Raw genomic sequence first — 17,566 nt, forward strand, 5'->3', positions numbered from 1 at the left:
TCAAGTTTGGCACCTTTGGAGCTACAGAGAACAATTGTGCTCCATCTTCCAGAAGACAGCCCTTCAAAGATTTGAATCTTTTCTTCTACAAGTTAAACTGCCTCAGCTGTTTCTCATAGGTCTTGGTGTCCAGGATTTTTACCATCTTGGTCACCCTTCTCTGAGCACATTCTAGCTTCTCAATAGCCATCTTTAACTATGGTACCCAGAACTGAACACAATATGTCAAGTGAAGTCTGACCAAAGCAGAATAAAGAGGCACTAATACTTCTCCGGATCTCGATACTATACTTCTGTTGATGCAAGTGTGTATGTGCATTTGCAAGGTTTTCACATTGGTGAACATAGAAATACTGATAATGGAAATACGATTAACTCTGATTTATTAACTCTCTCTGTTTCAGGAAAGAGATAAGTTCTACTTAACCCGCAGTGTCATCTTAGAATTACTACAGGCCCTGAAGTTGAAATCACCTTTGCCAGATACAAACCTGCTGCTCCTGGTCCAGGTACAGAACAAACTCTTTTTTGTGTGTGAAAAGTTTCACTATGAGCATTTCATTCTGTTTCTTCTAAGGTTTAAAAGGCCTCAGTGACAAGACATTTTGCTACCCGAGCACCTCCCCCTCCCCTCCAGGAAGTCCCCACGCTTTGAAAAGTCTTGCTATCAATGTTTGCCTTCATATCTCTGACTAGATTCTACTGCCTGATTTATCTCACTGCAGGATAGGGCTGTTTGCCTGTTGCTGTTTAGCATCTCCATGTGGTATTTTAATTAAATTCAGTCCTGTTATATTTTAAAGTATGTCTTCCTAGTACTTGCTTTTCCTGTGTATTTGCTGTTGCTTTTTTCTCTTATTTGCTTTTAAGTAAGATTTCCACTTGGAAGCAGAAAAGAACACCTTACAAATCAAATTGCAGCTATCTTCAAGGAGATAACAATAACATTTACAATTAAGAACAGTTGGTATCTCCCTTCTGATTACAACACAGCTGTAATTCCTAAATATGAAATTTGCCAATTTGTAGAATGGAGAATGGCTGATATTTGATGAAACAGAGCTCTTAGCAATCATATTTACAGATTCCTTTTTTTTAAAAAAAGAGAGAGGTAGAAAGGGAACAGATTTGTTGAAATGGTAACAGCTTTCCCAACTTAAAAACATGAGCTTTCTCCATGTCACTGTATGTAGAAATAAACAGATCTGTTGTGTTAGAAGATGGGTAGGAAATCTCCAGATGTCTTTGGTTTCACAACTCTTTTCAGCCCTCCCTTAACATGGTCAGTCAACATCTGCAGGACCTCAGTTTAACCCTGCTTTAAAATTTAACACTCCTAGTCATCAGCAATGTTGAAAAGTGCTGGAGGCACGGGCTGTGAATACTAGGCTGTATCTTTAGCTCTTGGAGGGAGACTCTGAGATATGACAGACATAGCCCCACTTTTCACATAAACTTAGAGTGAACGGTAGATGAGAATGGCTTGAGTCATTTTGCTGCCTGAAGCAGAGGAAAAATTGTGCTGTCCCACAGACACACACATATACATTCCATAGATAAAAGTGAATTATATTAGCATTTAAATATCACTTTGGCAGTGGCAACAGGATAGTATCCCAACCATACCTGAAGATGAGAAGTTAGTTTTTGGGGTGATGGACAGACTGCTCAGTAATCCAAGCTTTGCTGCCTGACAGACGGGAATTTCTGAGGGCTCAGGAACCCTGGCCCAGCACCCGGTGCTCCCCAACTTCTCCCACCTGAGATGCTTGTCTCAATCTGTCTAATGTTAAGACCAGCCCTCACATGCTTTGGAATCCTCCACAGTTAAACCTTATGCTGAAGGTAAAGGTAAAGGTTCCCCTCGAAATTTTTAGTCCAGTCGTGTCCGACTCTAGGGGGTGGTGCTCGTCCTGTTTTCAAGCCGTAGAGCCAGCGCTTGTCCTAAGACAGTTTCCATTGTCACATGGCCAGCTGAAGTTGTATAGCAAATAGTATCGGGCCTCTTCAGCAGATAAACCAGTATAGCAAGAGTTCCCTCAAAGCAGAAAGTTGGAGAAATATAGAGAGCTCCCCCTACTCCTAAAAGATGATTGATATGAAGGCTCTCCATGTTCTTTGACCATCTGTACTGGCCATTCCCTTCTTCCACTTTGGGCCCTTTGGATTCACACTTTATCACTCCAGAATGAAATTACACAGCAGAGGTTGCCCACTACTTACACCACACATGCATACACACACACACAGAGAGAGAGAGAGAGAGACAGAGAGAGAGAGACAGAGAGAGAGGTGGGCATTAAAAACACAAAACTCCTCAGCCTAGCAATAGCTGTCCACCACTGCAGAATGACTGAGTTGGCAATTGTTGGCACATAATCACATTGAAATGACAAGTAGCTGAAATAGAAGTGACCGGGGATGGCCCACAGCATGATGTGGAGCTCTGCAGATTTCCTCCTCAGGTCACGCACAGTTCCATATGATTGACAGCCTCTTCTCTCTCTCTCTCTCTCATGTGTCTGGCACTGTGTCTGGGCATATGTTTTCATGAGCTGGGTGTTTCTCCTAAGTACGGGCACATTATTTAGAGAAAATAAGCAGTTGCCAAGAGAGTGGAAAGCGACGTTGACATTCTGAATTACACAGGACTTAAAGTTTCCCTTAAAACAAGTACAGTATTATAGTATCAGAGTAAGAGAAGAAGCTGGGAGGAGAAGTAAATTAATATCAGATTAAGAGGGGAAAGGTGATGTTTGCAAATATATTTGGTTCAAATACTTCTTTAATTGGTGAAAAAAATGAAGAAACCACAAACCATGATATTTTTTAAAGGAAGAAACAGAGATTTTTGCTTTAGACTGTGTCCCAAAATGGCAAAGTTACTCAAAACAGGGAGTTGTCATGGTCAAGGACACCTTCTTCCTCAATAGACAAATCTGAGGACAAAGCCTAAAGTAATGTCTTTGAATTTACTGCTGCAAGATTCACAGAGAAGAATAGAAGTCAAAGCTTGGAAAAGTTACTCTTTTGGACCTCGGTTCCTGGAATTCTCTAGATTCCCTTGCTTCTGGTCATGCTGGGTTATTATTATTAAATAGTTTCTCCTAGCTCTGGGAGAAACGTCAGATAGAAAGGGGAGAGTCGTCCATCAGAGAACCATTGCTCTTCGTATTGCCTAAGGCAGAAAATATGGCACCTCTCTCCTAGTTTAGATGCATGTTCGCCCAAGCCAACCAAGTACATAGGGCTGAAAATCTCCAAATTCTTATCTCCACCTGGCCAATTAAAAAAAAAAACCAGTAATGAAGTAATTAATTACACAATATGCTGCCCTTTTGTGACACCCCAGATCTGCTGCCTGAGGCAACTGAGTCTTAAATTATTATTTTTAAAGTCAGTGGTTACCAACCCTGAGTTTCCAGATGTTCTTCAACTAAAATTTCTAGAAGCCTTCACTAATAGCTGAGCTGGCCAGGATTTCTGGGAGTTGTAGTTCAAGAACATCTGGGGACCCAAAGTTTGAAACCACTGCTTTAAGTTCTAAATATAACTCCTGCCTAAGCAGCCTATCCTGAACAACAAATAGTGAAGTTCTATCCATTTCCAGCATAGTGCCTTCCATTACTGAACAGCTCATACCATCTGTATATTCTTTTTAATCATTACTCAGAAACCCCTTCTTTGTAATTGGAACCCATGCTTCCACATTTTATTCTGCTGAGGGCCAGAAGGCCAGAAAGGTATACAGTGGGGTCTTGACTTGAGAACTTAATCCGTATTGGAAGGCGGTTCTTAAGTCAAAAAGTCTGTAAGTCAAGTCTCCATTGACCTACAGTGCATTGAAAACCGATTAATCCCGTAACAGGCTGTTTTTGTTCCATTTTGGTTTTTTTCTGGTCTGTAAGTCAAATCTCAGTCTGCAAGTCAAACCTAAATTTTGCGGCCAGAGAAGTCTGTAACTCAAAAAGTCTGTAAGTCAAGCCGTCTGTAAGTCAAGGGTCCACTGTAACTGCTACTTAGTAGTCCCAAATCAATTATCAATGAGTTCCTTTTAAGAAATAACATTCTAAACTCCAAAGAAAATCGTTGACTAAATAGAACCAAGGGTGGCAAGTTAAGCCCTGTGTTATATAGAGGACAGTCATCTTTCCAAAGGGTGTTCAAAGCCCAGCCACATGGCCAATAGTAAAAAGTTCTGGGTGCTGACGTCCAAAACAACTGGCGAACCAAAAGCCCAGAGGCACTCATACAAGAGAACATTTGTTGTCTTATCTCCCTTAAAAATAATCAGTTGTGTTCTGACTTATTGATCTGTTCCACTGTTGCTGTGGCGATTGACCTTGTTGCCCCTGTTTATCTGGGCCCTCACAAAGGATCACGCCCTTTTTCTCTTCTAGCTGCCACCAGGTATTCTCCTAATACCAATTATGTTATACACGTGTGCTGCCAAAACTAAGGGTTATTGAACTTAGGAATCAGAGGTTTAATTAACAAATATTCTTTTATTGTCAAGTAAATCATAAAGGTAAATCACGTATGAACTGTATCAGGTGTTAACAAGGACTGGATTGTGTCTGCACTTTTATTCCATACTACTATATACTTTGGATCAATATCTCTCTTATGGTATAACTTCATTTCTTCTTGTTCAATATATTTTAAGCCCTCACAATTCTCTCTCCTAACACTCTTAGCTCAATTCACTAACCCTCTCCTTCTCTCTCCTAAACCCTAACTGCCATTTCACATTCCCCAACTGTCTCTCTGACTCCGCCCCTCCTGCCCTATCCTTGGCTCCTCCCTCTTGAGCTTCTGTGATGGACAGGCAGGAATGACGTCACCTGTTGGCTTTTCCCTACAGTTGCCATTACTAGCAGCAGGAAAAGCCTCTTAGTTCCCTCTAGTGGTCAATTCTGATATTGCACCTTGAAAATATCGAAGTTAAGTCATGGCAACTGGACTTCTTTCTTTTTAGCTACTCAGCCAAGTAGTTTCTTCAGTGTGACTGAAGTTGTGAAACATTCCAACCTAACAAGAAAGAAGTCCATTTGCTATATATTCGCAAAGGCTTTCATGGCCGGGATCTAATGGTTGTTCTGGGTTTTTCGGGCTCTTTGGCCGTGTTCTGAAGGTTGTTCTTCCTGACGTTTCGCCAGTCTCTGTGGCTGGCATCTTCAGAGGACAGCAACCTGCCATGACTCAGCTTCCAGATAACCACACCTGAATTACTGAGAATCTTTACAGAAACCTTGAAAATACTGGAGAAAAATACAAAAGTGTTGGAGTCACAAAATGAGAAGGCTGATGGGCTTTGTGATCACAAGTAATTAGGATAGCAAATAGTCTCTTAGAGATAGAAGTTAAAGAAGTCAGCCACACGCAGGGATGTCTGCCAGCAGTGCTCCTGATGGGCGATTAGTAGAAGAGGCAGAATCAGACTGAATGAATTCTGCCCTGCCCCCAGGAGGACTGTGCTTTTATTAACCTTACAAGCTCACAGATAGTTGGCAGAGTTCAGGTAGGACAATGGTTGCATCATGCCATTATGATTGGCCTAGGAGGAGGCCTTTAAGCAAGCTCTCTATCACCGATGAGAAAGAAGAATGGGTAGTCATGCCCCTCAGAAGCAGCTGTGACGTCATCTAGGAGAGTTTGCTCTTCTACTGTAGATTAAGCCAACATTTTAGCAACTTTGGGGAGGGGCATTCCCCCACATTAAAGGATGGAACAAAACAATACTTCACCTAACACTTAGAATTGATAAGAGAAAGGCATGTGGCCTGAATACTTTCTGTCAAAATACCTCTAAAAATACAGTACCTTCTAAGAGTAACTTTTAAAGGTAACTAGAATATACTGCTTTTTACACCAGAAAAGTAACTTTGTAACTATGAGTACCTATGATATTGCTATTAAAACTTTATATTTGGTGTGTTTATGAGGGAATAAATTAGTTCATCTCTATTAGCCAGAGATAATAAGCAAAGTGAACTACTTCTAAGCTAATATATACGATAACTGAGCTTGTGGGACCCTTTAATCATGAATACTGGGGAAGTTTTTCCATCAAGGCCACAAAGTGCTTTCCCCCCTCATTCTCCTGACATTAACATTTAGTAGTAAGGAGGAAGCCCCATATGATAATGAGCAGCTGAGCGTGATCTTCTTGATCCAGACCTTCACAGTCTTCCTCTCCTCATGTTCTCATAGTCCGGAAGGCTTTCTCTCTGTGATCCACCTCTTACTGCCAGAACTTTTTCTCTCTAGTCCTGAACCTGGACAGATTGGCTTCCCATCTGCCCCCAAAGCCCTTTGCCAGACCTTTATCGTCGACAGCAGATGACTTGGCAGAGCAGGCAGGTATCCTTGGCTGTCCTTTGTTGTGTGGCTTTCCTTTACAAGGCAGGCATTAAATCTGTTGTCAGTGTCATCTTGGCACCTTGAAAAGCTTTGATATAAGCAACGGTGAGGTGCATTCGAAATGAGTTTCAAGCCTTTTGTCAGGTTCACTAGGTCTCTTCCTTGTCATGTCTCGAGGAAACTTAGCCTACTTCCTGCAGAATGCAGATAGCATTATGGAAAACACTCAGTATCAAATCGATTAAGATAAACAGGAGGTCATTCCTTTTTTACAGATACCTGGCTGTTGTCACCTATTTCCATTTAAATGATCTCTTGAATATATTGGATGTGGCAGATTGGCAGGATGCCTGAAAAGGGACATGTGTGCACCACTCCAGAAATGCGTGCACACACACCAAAGAATTATAATTACCAGAAATCTCTGTCTTCACTATTTTTTTTTATTACCCAGCTTCTAGGCTAGGGATGGTAGACCTTGGCAAGTTCAGGGAGCAAATTTTCTGCTCCATCGATCATGGAGGGGCCACACAGACCACCCCAAATGGTGAAAAACAGAACAAGCAAAAGTGAGCATGGAAGCAGCTGAAATTTTGCATCTGATTAGGAAGAATAAGTAGTATTTTTAAAGGTTCATCGCAAAACCATTGGAATGCATTGAATAGGGTTCAATGCATTCCAATGGGGAAAACATTGTTTCGCTTAGCGATGTTTCCTATGGCGATTTTCGCTTAAGGACGGTAATCCGTTCCCATTGGAACGGATTAACCGGTTTTCAATGCATTTGTACGGGAAATGGTGTTTCGCTTAGCGATGTTTTCCCATAGCGATTTTTTTTGGGAAACAATTAACATCGTTAAGCGAGGCACCACTGTATTTATTCTCATATTCTTCCTCTTACCATACAATCAACCTTGCTAGTTCTATGAGTTGTTCAGGTTGGGGGGGGCATAAGACCAGTGGCCTCCTCCCCTCCCTGCCTCAGGTGATAGGTTCTGCAAACAGCTTGGATCTTCTCTTAGGACTTCCACATACAGTGTGAAATCCAGTAGTAAGTTGCAATTAGAGCAAGATCCATTGAATCAGTGGAAATTTCAGAGAAGTTGATTCACCAACTCCCCACTGAGTCAGTGGATGTACTCTACTCGTGACATGCTACTGGATTTCAGCTATAGCATGCCAGCACCACACAATTACCTTTGAATGCAAGTTATTGTAGAATCAAGGCATGACAGATCCATGAGAACCAATGTGGGGTAGTGCAGTGGTCCCCAACCTTGGGCCTCCAGATGTTCTTAGACTTCAACTCCCAGAAATCCTGGCCAGCAGAAGTGGTTGTGAAGGCTCCTGGGAGTTGTAGTCCAAGAACATCTGGAGGCCCAAGGTTGGGGACCACTGGGGTAGTGGACAGAGTGTCAGATTGGACTTAGAAGTCATGAATTTAAATCCGTGCATGGCCCTGGAATTTCAGTGGCGGCAGCAGCAATGTTAAACTATTCCTTGAACATCACAGTTACCTTTTATCAAAGTCTCCGTAAGTCCTGAGTGATTTGATGGCACATAAACACACGTTTGACTTACCAACAAACAGGAACCATTTTGCAGCTGCAGATCTCTTCTTGTTCTTTCAGACATATCAGTTTTGTTAGTTTATCACGGGAATGAGCAAAGCGGGAAGTTAGACTGCCGCTCACAGCTGCCCTAGCCAGCGTAGCCGGTGGCGTGGCATGCTGCATTTTGCTACCTGACAGCAACTGGAGGGCCACTCTTTATCCACTCTTGGTTTAACCAGGCACGGGAATGGTGTTTTGAACTGAAACTCCCAGAATCCGATAATACATTTCCGGGAGCTGTAGTTTCAAAAACCTAATGTTTCCCATATCTGAATTTAACACATTTGTCTGTATTCTAAGATTAATGAGGAAGGCCTTGCTTGTGATGCACAAGAGTAATATGGGGCTAACTTGTGTGGCAGGGACTTCTCAGTTGTGGCAAACTAACCATGGATCTCCCTTCCAGTAGGTTTCATTGTCTTGCTTGCTGTTGTTATTGAGGTGTTACTTTAAAAGTATATTTATTAGAAAAGATTTTGAGAGTATAATGCAAATATTTCATCTGTTTTGCTTCATGTTTACATTATTGTTGGTAGTGTTGTTGTTGGTAGTGATGTTGTTGTTGTTGGTAGTAGTAGTAGTAGTAGTGGTGGTAGTAGTAGTAGTAGTAGTACAGTGGGGTCTTGACTTAAGAACGGCTTGAGTTAAGAACATTTTGACTTAAGAACCACTCTCATAGGAAAATATTGACTTGACTTACATACGGTACTTAGATTTGAGTTAAGAACTGAAAAAAAACCACGTGGGAGGCAGGGAAAGTGCAAAAATTGAACTTTCAGTTAACTGTTGGGCAGTGAAAAGGGTGCCTGTCTGCTTCCTCACTCCTCCCAGCATTTAGAGAGTGGATTGGGAGACAGTCTTCGGACTGCCTGGTACTGTACTGCCTGGACTGTATTTTCCCTGCCTTCCCTGAACCTTTCTTGACCTAAGAAAAAAAGAAGCAAAATATCCCCCTCTAGTGGTCGAAGGCAGAATAGCAGCTTCCCATTAGTTTCTATGGATGGAAAAGAGCAGATACGGATCAAATGGTTTTCAATGCATTCCTATGGGAAATGCAGATTTGACCTGAGAACTTTTTGACTTGAGAACTGCCTTCCAATACGGATTAAGTTCTCAAGTCAAGACCCCACTGTAGTAGTATAGTGATTTTAGAATTGCAATTTAGGACCACTATCCCATTTGAAGCATAAGGGCAATCATATAAGCATTTCCCCACTTCAGCAGACCCCTTGTCATGTGACTGATCATGCAACTAGTGGTGGAACCAATGGCACAAGCAGTGTAGGACCAGATATGCAAAGGCAAGACTGCTAAATCAGGGGCAATGCTTGTACACTCCGGTTACACAGGACATTGACTTATATAAATTTTATGGAGGTTGTTTACCATCCTCTGCAGATTTTGAGAATATCACTTTTTTGGATTAATCCTCCTAGACTAGAGTTTATCACCCACAATACCCATGCTGGCGGGAGGATTCTGGGAAATGTGGTCCAGAAGATTACTTTCTTAAGCTTTGATCTTATGAAGAAGGGTAGGATACAAATCAGATAAACAAATAGATTGCACCATCTACTGTATTTAAAAGGTTTTTTTTAAAGTTATTGTAGAGAAAAGTCACTACTCACTAAGAAATGGAAAAGAAATCTGCAAGGAGAATACATATTTTGCTCTGGAATGAAAACCTGCATTGAGCCAACTGGAACTGTAGTTGTCCTAATGTCATCAAGGTTGCACACTCTGTAATGAGCTCTCTGACTTGGAGGGGGGGGCAACCTCTTTGACTTTAAAATTGCTGCTACAAGGAGAAAAAATTATTGGGGGAGAAAGAAAGCATACTTTTTAATGTGTGGTCACATATACAGGATCTAAATTTCTTGGCTTTTTGATCATGGAGGATTGATCTGCTTATTCACAATATAAGATTTTTTAATATATATCCAGCAAATATCAGCAAGAAGAAACTTAGCTTAATAAAATCATAAACAATGGGTTCTTGCATTTTGCCTCCTGTACCCTCTACTCCACACAATAGAATGCTTAATGTGTTATTCCTCATTAGTTTGTTTGTGCAGATGCTGGAACAAAACTAGCTGAATCAATGATCTTGCACAAGCAGATGATTACGTCCCTCCCTGGTGTAAGTATCAAAGCAAATTCTGCCTCTTTTTTTCTCGATATTTCTTTAACCTATATATTTTTCTATGTGTATTTAAATTGACAGAGAATCCTGCCTTGTCATGATGTGCCTAAAGCAGGGCAGCCTCAATGTCAATATTTTTGTCTCCAGAGCCCAGGCTTGATTTGATCTAAAAACCACTTGTTCATTTTTCTAGCAGTCCAGTCAAGTCTCAGGTGTGGCAAAATAGGCTCAGATGTCATGTATGTGCCAGCTTGGGCATGACTCAGTTCCCCTTTCAGGCACATGCCTTTGCTTTGTCCAGCCCATTCAGTGGGCGGGAAGGTGCCAAAGGGCTCTTTCTCATCACTGTTTTCTCCCCTTCATTCTCCATAATTCAGCTGTCAGGGAGTTTGGCCAATAAGTAAACAACACAGACTCCTGCCTCACATTACGGAAACTGAAGAACTCAGAAAGCTGCCTTGCACTCATTCAAACCATCATTCCAGCTAGCCCAGTATCATCTGCTCTGACTGGGGCCTGACGTCCGTGCAGGGTGATTTCTCTATACCTCAAGTATGGATTTTAGCTGCCTTGGGTCCTTTCTTAGAGGAAAGGAAGGGTAAAAATGGGATGGATGGATGGATGGATGGATGGATGGATGGATGGATGGATGGATGGAGGGAGGGATGGAGGGATGGAGGGATGGAGGGAGGGAGGGAGGGAGGGAGAGAGAGAGAGAGAGAGAGAGAGAGAGAGAGATAGATAGATGAAGTGGTCTCTTTTAGGGGCCTCAAGGGCACCACAAGACCTGACAGCCAAAAAAAATGAATTTTTTTAAAAATGAGGTGGCACAGACAAACACTCATACACACACAGACAGACAAATCAAAACTAAATGTAAGGTCCCTTCTTGTTTGTTTGCTTGTTTGTTTCATTTTGGACTATCTGTAGTAATTGGGAGTCTTGTGTGGCTTGTGGGGAGTTCTATGGCCAAAAGAGAGAGAGATGCACCTTGTTCTGCATGCAGAAGTGTCCCAAAAGCACAGTTTGACTTCAACACAATGCAACCTCTGTGTTTTTCTACCAGCATAGTGTCCCTGCAGCGGAATGGGTATGGCAGTGTGTGTTTTTAATACCCAGAAATTTCCACATTTAATTTATGTTGAAATGTAAAGGAAAAGAAATCTCAGACCCTTCAAGCTTAAATAATACTGAAAATTCGCATTATAGTCTCGATCAATTATCTTTCTCTGTGATATAGCAGTAAAAATGGAGAATCTAGTAATTTAAGAAGGAAAACACAGTAGCATGGATTATCTTCTTAGAAGTCAACATGTTTATTGCGACCGGAGGAACAGTAGCAAGAAAGAGAGGATGTGATGGGTTTGAATTGAACTATTAGTATTCTTGGTTCAATCATGAGTAAATGTACTGGTCTACCTCCCACAAGCTATTTGAAGTTTCTATTGTCTGGAGAGACTCAAATAATAAAACAGTGGCTAAGTTTTTATTTTCAGCTATGAGAACTCGCAAAACACGATAGCAAGATTTTATACTATACTATGTATTTATTTTATGTATTTTATCTTTGTATAATCAGGTCTATGACCACATAATCAAACTTTACTTACTTAGTATTCAAGAGAGGCTGAGGCACAATAGCCTTTATCAAGCCGTCACTCAATTTGAAAGAAACGAAATGTGGAATCCTTCTCCAGAGCCACTGGAAGATGGAGAACACTCTGACAGGCCTTTCTGTGACCTTATTTTTACTGTTTGTTGTCTTGTCAAGTAAACTGACAGGCATAACCGTGGAGAAGACAGAAGGTGGTATAGTTCACATCCACGTAGATTTTATATTAACATGGAGAAATGAGAAGCGGTCAAGTGCTAAAATACAACATTTGTGTCGCTTTACTTTCTCCAACCCTGCCAAACTCTAAATTTCAGCACATAAAACTCCATTTAAGACTGAGAATCCAAACCATTCCTAGTCAAATAATGACAATTTGCTATCCCTACAAATTGATTATCTTGTAATGGTGGGGTTTTGTTGCAACATAGACTAGGCTTATTATGATTTCTTTCTAATGCCATTTTTAAAATTGCAGCTGGCAGCTGTTGGTGTTAGGATAACAATAAGAAAATTCACATCTATTGAACAATAACCCTATTGTTGGCAGTGAGATAACACTAATGTGATCTCTGAACTGCCCCTTGAGCAGCAATATTTGTACTGAGATTAACAAGTTGTACACAATATTTAGAATGTTTGTCTCACTGATTTGTTTGCTGGTCCATTCCTACAGAAGGGGACTTGAAACATGGAAATTCTGGTTTGTTATAAAGTCAGATGGGGGTTGTAGTCCAGCAACATCTGGAAGGCTACACACTCTCCCTACTCCTGATGTAATCCATGGAATTGCCCAATGAATGCATTTAGGAACAACTTTTAGGAATGTACTGGTATTTTAAATCTTGCATTTGTTTACTGCCAGACTGGCTCACCTTACTTCTCAGCAGTACTGCACCACAAAGCTTATATTGGTTTTATATACCAATTTAATGGGCATGACATCTTCTAAAAAGTCCCATGAACAGCAGTTTGGGTGGTCCACTTGAAAAATCATATTTTCTGAGGAAAGGCAGTGTCCTTAAACTATGCTGAAGTCTGTTGTGCAGATGTGTGTTTGGAGGGTGTGCCCCATGAATCTCAGTATCTCATTATATGAGCCTTTGATACCATATCTGTTTTCTCAAGGATAAATATGCAGAATTCTTTCAGTCTTTCCTCATAGGGTTTGGTTTCCAGCCCTCTGAACAGCCTTGTTGCCTTCCTCGGAACTTGTTCCGATGCTTCTTGCAGAACTGGACACAGCACTCAAGATGAAGGAAGGAAAGAAAACTATGAAATAAAGTAGGGAAATAAAAGACAGTAAAAGAGCCATAGAATCTCCCAGAAGGTGTAATCTAATCCATTGTAAAAACTGAAGTTTCTCTCAGAATCAAGGCAAACTAGAGCCTAAGGGCCTCAGAGCTGTCAAAATCTCCAAAAGTAAACATTTGTTTGTTTGTTTGTTTGTTTGTTTGTTTGTTTATTTATTTACCTTCCATGCCGCCCACACTACCCAAAGGTCTAGAAAAAGTGAACGGAACAGGATGTATGTATGAGGGTGAAAGCCAGCGATTGAGAGCCTGAGTCTCTTTGCCCCAAGCACTAATTGCTTTTTGTTCCACTGATGCTCCTAAATTTTTTTGCATTCTGGTCGGGTTCTTTACCTTCACCCCTCAAATTCAGTTCTGTATTGGTAGATGGCAAGGTGGAAAGAGTGCATTGTACCACCTTTCTTTATTCCCAGAGACTAAATTGTATCTTTGTTCTGCAGCATGTGATGAAACCATAGCATCTTATCAGGGTACACTCCAGTGTCCCCCAGTTCATCCAAAGCCTTGTTGCTACAGCAACCAAGTATCTGTCTTTGTTTGTTTGTTTGTTTGTTTGTTCATTCGCTCATTCATTTTGCTAATTTCCTCATTCAAAAGTCCAGGGTGAAAGAAATCCTCAGCCCTTTGCCATCAGGAAACAGTCAATCCTGCTGTTTATGAAACAAACCAAATATTTCCTTGATGCCATTCCATAGATAGGTCATTCCATAGGTCTGTAGTCCATTCCATATGCCATACACCTACAGGCCACTCCATGCCGCATGTCCACATGCCTTTTGCCAAATGTACCCTTAGACTGTAAAAGCACGACCTGATTAATATTCCCTATATCCTACTGTTATTTTTACTACTTTACTGGATCAGAAAGTGGGCTTTACATTCCCTTTGGGGCCAGATCACCTTCTGGAACTGTTGTGAGATCAGGGTGCAGGATCTCGGAGATATTGGGGGTTTGAGTTTCAGCTGGCATCATAGGAAGGAGAGGTAATTTATCTTTTGTTTTGAGCCTTGGCGAGTCATTAAAACAGGTTTTTGTTCTTCCATGTTCAAGTGTGCAACGGCAGCAATGGAATGTATGAGACAATACATTGGAGAGGTTTTGGATTTTATTGCTGATATGCATACTTTGACCAAGCTGAAGGTGAGTATAAAGCTCAGGCACATCAACTGAAATGGTTTTATTGCATCGTTATGAAGTTCTGCATCATGGCGATCTAGAGAGAAGGGAGAGCTTCTTTCATAGGCTGATAACATGTGTTCTGTGTAGATTTAAATTAGGAGTGATGAAATTTTGCATAGCCAGTTGTCTTGGATATCACCATGTTACTGTTTGCATGACAACTTTGAGAGGGCCCAGATAAGCTCTGTCCAACTTTGTTTAAAAAATACCTTTTCATTAATTATAGAAAGAACAGTGTTATTGGCAGCACAGAATAGATGGTGTGTGTTTAGTCGTTTAGTCGTGTCCGACTCTTCGTGACCCCATGGACCAGAGCACGCCAGGCCCTCCTGTCTTCTACTGCCTCCCGGAGTTGTGTCAGGTTCATGTTGGTTGCTTCGCAGACACTGTCCAGCCATCTCATCCTCGGTCGTCCCCTTCTCCTCTTGCCATCACACTTTCCCAACATCAGGGTCTTTTCCAGGGAGTCTTTTCTTCTCATTAGATGGCCAAAGTACTGGAGCCTCAGCTTCAGGATCTGTCCTTCCAGTGAGCACTCAGGCTTGATTTCCTTTAGAACTGATAGGTTTGTTCTCCTTGCAGTCCAGGGGATTCTCAAGAGCCTCCTCCAGCACCACAATTCAAAGGCATCAATTCTTCGGCGGTCTGCTTTCTTTATGGTCCAGCTCTCACTTCCATACATCACGACAGGAAAAACCATAGCTTTGACTATTCGGACTTTTGTTGGCAAGGTGATGTCTCTGCTTTTCAAGATGCTGTCCAGATTTGTCATCGCTTTCCTCCCAAGAAGAAGGCGCCTTTTAATTTCAGGGCTGCTGTCTCCATCTGCAGTGATCATGGAGCCCAGGAAGATAAAAGTCCAGGGTGGTAGTGGCCAGGTTCTGAAGAGGTGTTGAGATTCACAAGAAGAACATGCACAAGACCAGTGAATTTTTTTATTCCTTCCCTCTCTCTTTGAAATGGACAGTCTCACATGATAGAATGCCTTTGAAATTCCTGTAGGTTTCAAAATATGTTTGCTGCAAGGTTTGGGATGGTGACGCATTTGTTTGAGCAAACCAAGTCTCAATTCCTTAGCTGTAGTTTGGATATTCTGAAATGTACATTAATACCCTTGTGTCATTCATTAAAATGGCCAGGGTGAGTCTATGCTGTGGAAACATAGACCCCAAATGTATAAGTGTTTCTGGCCAAAACTCATATTCCACTGAGAAAATGGAAACCTTCTGGGGCCATCTTCCCTTTCCAAGACACTCTTCTGTAGGTTCTAGTGAAAACCAAAGTAGAATTTACAGGATTAAAGTCTGCCCAATACACCTCATATAATAATTCTGTAATTTCTTGCCTGTAATCCTGTGCTTCCCAACCCTGGGTCCCTAGATGTTCTTGTACTAAAACTCCCAGAAGCCATCACTGCTAGCTGTGCTGGCCAGGATTTCTGGGAGGTTTAGTCCAAAAACATCTGGGGAACCATCCAAGCCAACCTATTTTACTGTCCCCCTTTTAAAGCCTTAGAATTGTAGAATCATACAATCATTGAATGGGGAGGGGCCTGTAAAGCCATCGAGTCCAACCCCGTGCTCAATGCAGGAATTCAAATCAAAGCAGATTTGACAGATGGTGGCGGTTGTTTCAGCAACTGGAGTTGTACCTAAATCTTTATTTACCAATTTTAAACAATTGCCAATGCTGCTATTTTCCCCCCTGAAATTCAAAACTCAGTAATTCATCTCATCTCACCTGCAATTTTTTAGGACTTGACTCCTAATGTTTAGTCTTGGCCCTTTGGTCTGCTCCCATGCACCAGCAATGCTGAAAATAAAAAGGATGATGATGATAATAAAGTGCTTTCTTTTGCTGATGTCAGCATTGAGAGCTTCAGGATTATCGTAAATGGCTTGGGTCTTTGGTGTCTAAAAGGACTACTTTTCCCATGCCAGGCTATCCACATTTTCTATCACTATGATGGATCTTTCCCCAAATCCCTTAGCCTTCCGAAGTCTGACAGGAAATAACAGCAGAGAGGACTTTCTTGATTATGGTACCGAAAATAATGTCTTTTTGACATTGGGCAAAGACCTGGTTTTTCTAGTGCGTAGTCAAAACAAGTTAAAATGTATATTTTGTTTTGTTTTGAATCATGTTATTAGGTTTTACTGATTTTGCTGATAAAGTTTATTTTGTTTAAGTTTTTTCAGTTTGCATGATGACAGTCTGTTTTATGGTTGTTTATCTAAACTGAAAGTGAACGGCAGGCAATACATAGTTGTTTTGAATGCTTTTGAATGGTCACTGGAAGCCAAACACCTTCTTTCCTGAGGGGCTTTCATGAAAGAGGATGTACCAGTGGCATCTGAGCATTTTGGTGGACTTACCTTGGGACCTTGCCTTAGAAATCTCTATCTCTTAACTCCCCTCCCCACTTTCTCTTCATTATCATAGGTGAATTTAAAGCATTTAGGTCAGGAATACTGTCAGAAATACTAGGCAGAAGGGGGTGGTTTAAGAGGCTGGGACTTTTCCTCAGCTTGTCCTGATCTGCTGCTATCCAGATGGATTACACTGCAATACCAGGTTGGCTGGAGATGGTGGAAATTTTAATCCAGCATATCAGTCTAGGTTTGATGTGCATTGCGTTCCAATGTATTTGAAGCATACGAGGTTGGGCAAGGCTGCATTAGGCCATTAACAAAAATATGTGCTTTAATCACTCCTCTCTAAATACCTCAGTGTTTGAAGAAGCAAGAGAGGTATAGAGTGCCAGAATTTCCACCCTGAAGTATCCCACATAAACACTGAGAAATTAATCAACAGAAGGGAGTGGCAGAGACATTCCAGTCTGAAAAATGTGCTGAGGGAACCTCATCTGGAGCAGCCATTCTCAGCATAAACACAATTAAAGAAATACAGGCCGAATCAGGATTCTATAAATTACGTAACGAACCTTACAGAGTGGTGTATGAAGAATTGTTTCTGGTCTGTGGCCCCCTTCAAATGTGTCAAGCCTTCCTGGAGGGCCCATTGAGAATGGCTAGTCTAGATGATGGGTGAAGGATTAGTTGCCTGCCTGATTCTATAGGTAGAGAGGAAGATAACTGACCCATAAGCCTTAACTTTCCTCAGAGCTGTTGTCTATAATGTCAGTGGCAGTCTAGACCCTATGGTTAGCATCCCATTAAAAGCAGTATTTCCTTCAGGACTGAAAAAATGTTTGTTTACCCTAGCATGAGTGTGTCTGGCCCTGCATGATACAGATTAGTTTGCATTTGTTCTGTGATTGGTTACAGAGAGGTAAACATTGGTTTTATGTGATTGCTCATGCATGGAACTTTGGACAATTTT

The 17,566-nt window shown here is 41.4% G+C and overlaps 1 protein-coding gene across 11 annotated transcripts in view; it reads left to right on the forward strand.

Moving 5' to 3' along the window:
- UNC79 (unc-79 subunit of NALCN channel complex) overlaps nucleotides 1–17,566 on the forward strand; it is a 172,596-nt gene that overhangs the window by 137,051 nt on the left and 17,979 nt on the right. For all 11 annotated transcript variants that reach the window (XM_072986600.2, XM_072986602.2, XM_072986604.2 and 8 more), the window contains 3 exons: nucleotides 405–509; nucleotides 10,039–10,116; nucleotides 14,096–14,185. In XM_072986600.2, coding sequence (XP_072842701.2) covers nucleotides 405–509; nucleotides 10,039–10,116; nucleotides 14,096–14,185 — 273 coding nt within the window. The remainder of the gene's footprint in view (nucleotides 1–404; nucleotides 510–10,038; nucleotides 10,117–14,095; nucleotides 14,186–17,566) is intronic.

The sequence above is a fragment of the Pogona vitticeps genome, chromosome 1, assembly GCF_051106095.1.
Source record: "Pogona vitticeps strain Pit_001003342236 chromosome 1, PviZW2.1, whole genome shotgun sequence".
Classification (NCBI taxonomy): domain Eukaryota; kingdom Metazoa; phylum Chordata; class Lepidosauria; order Squamata; family Agamidae; genus Pogona; species Pogona vitticeps.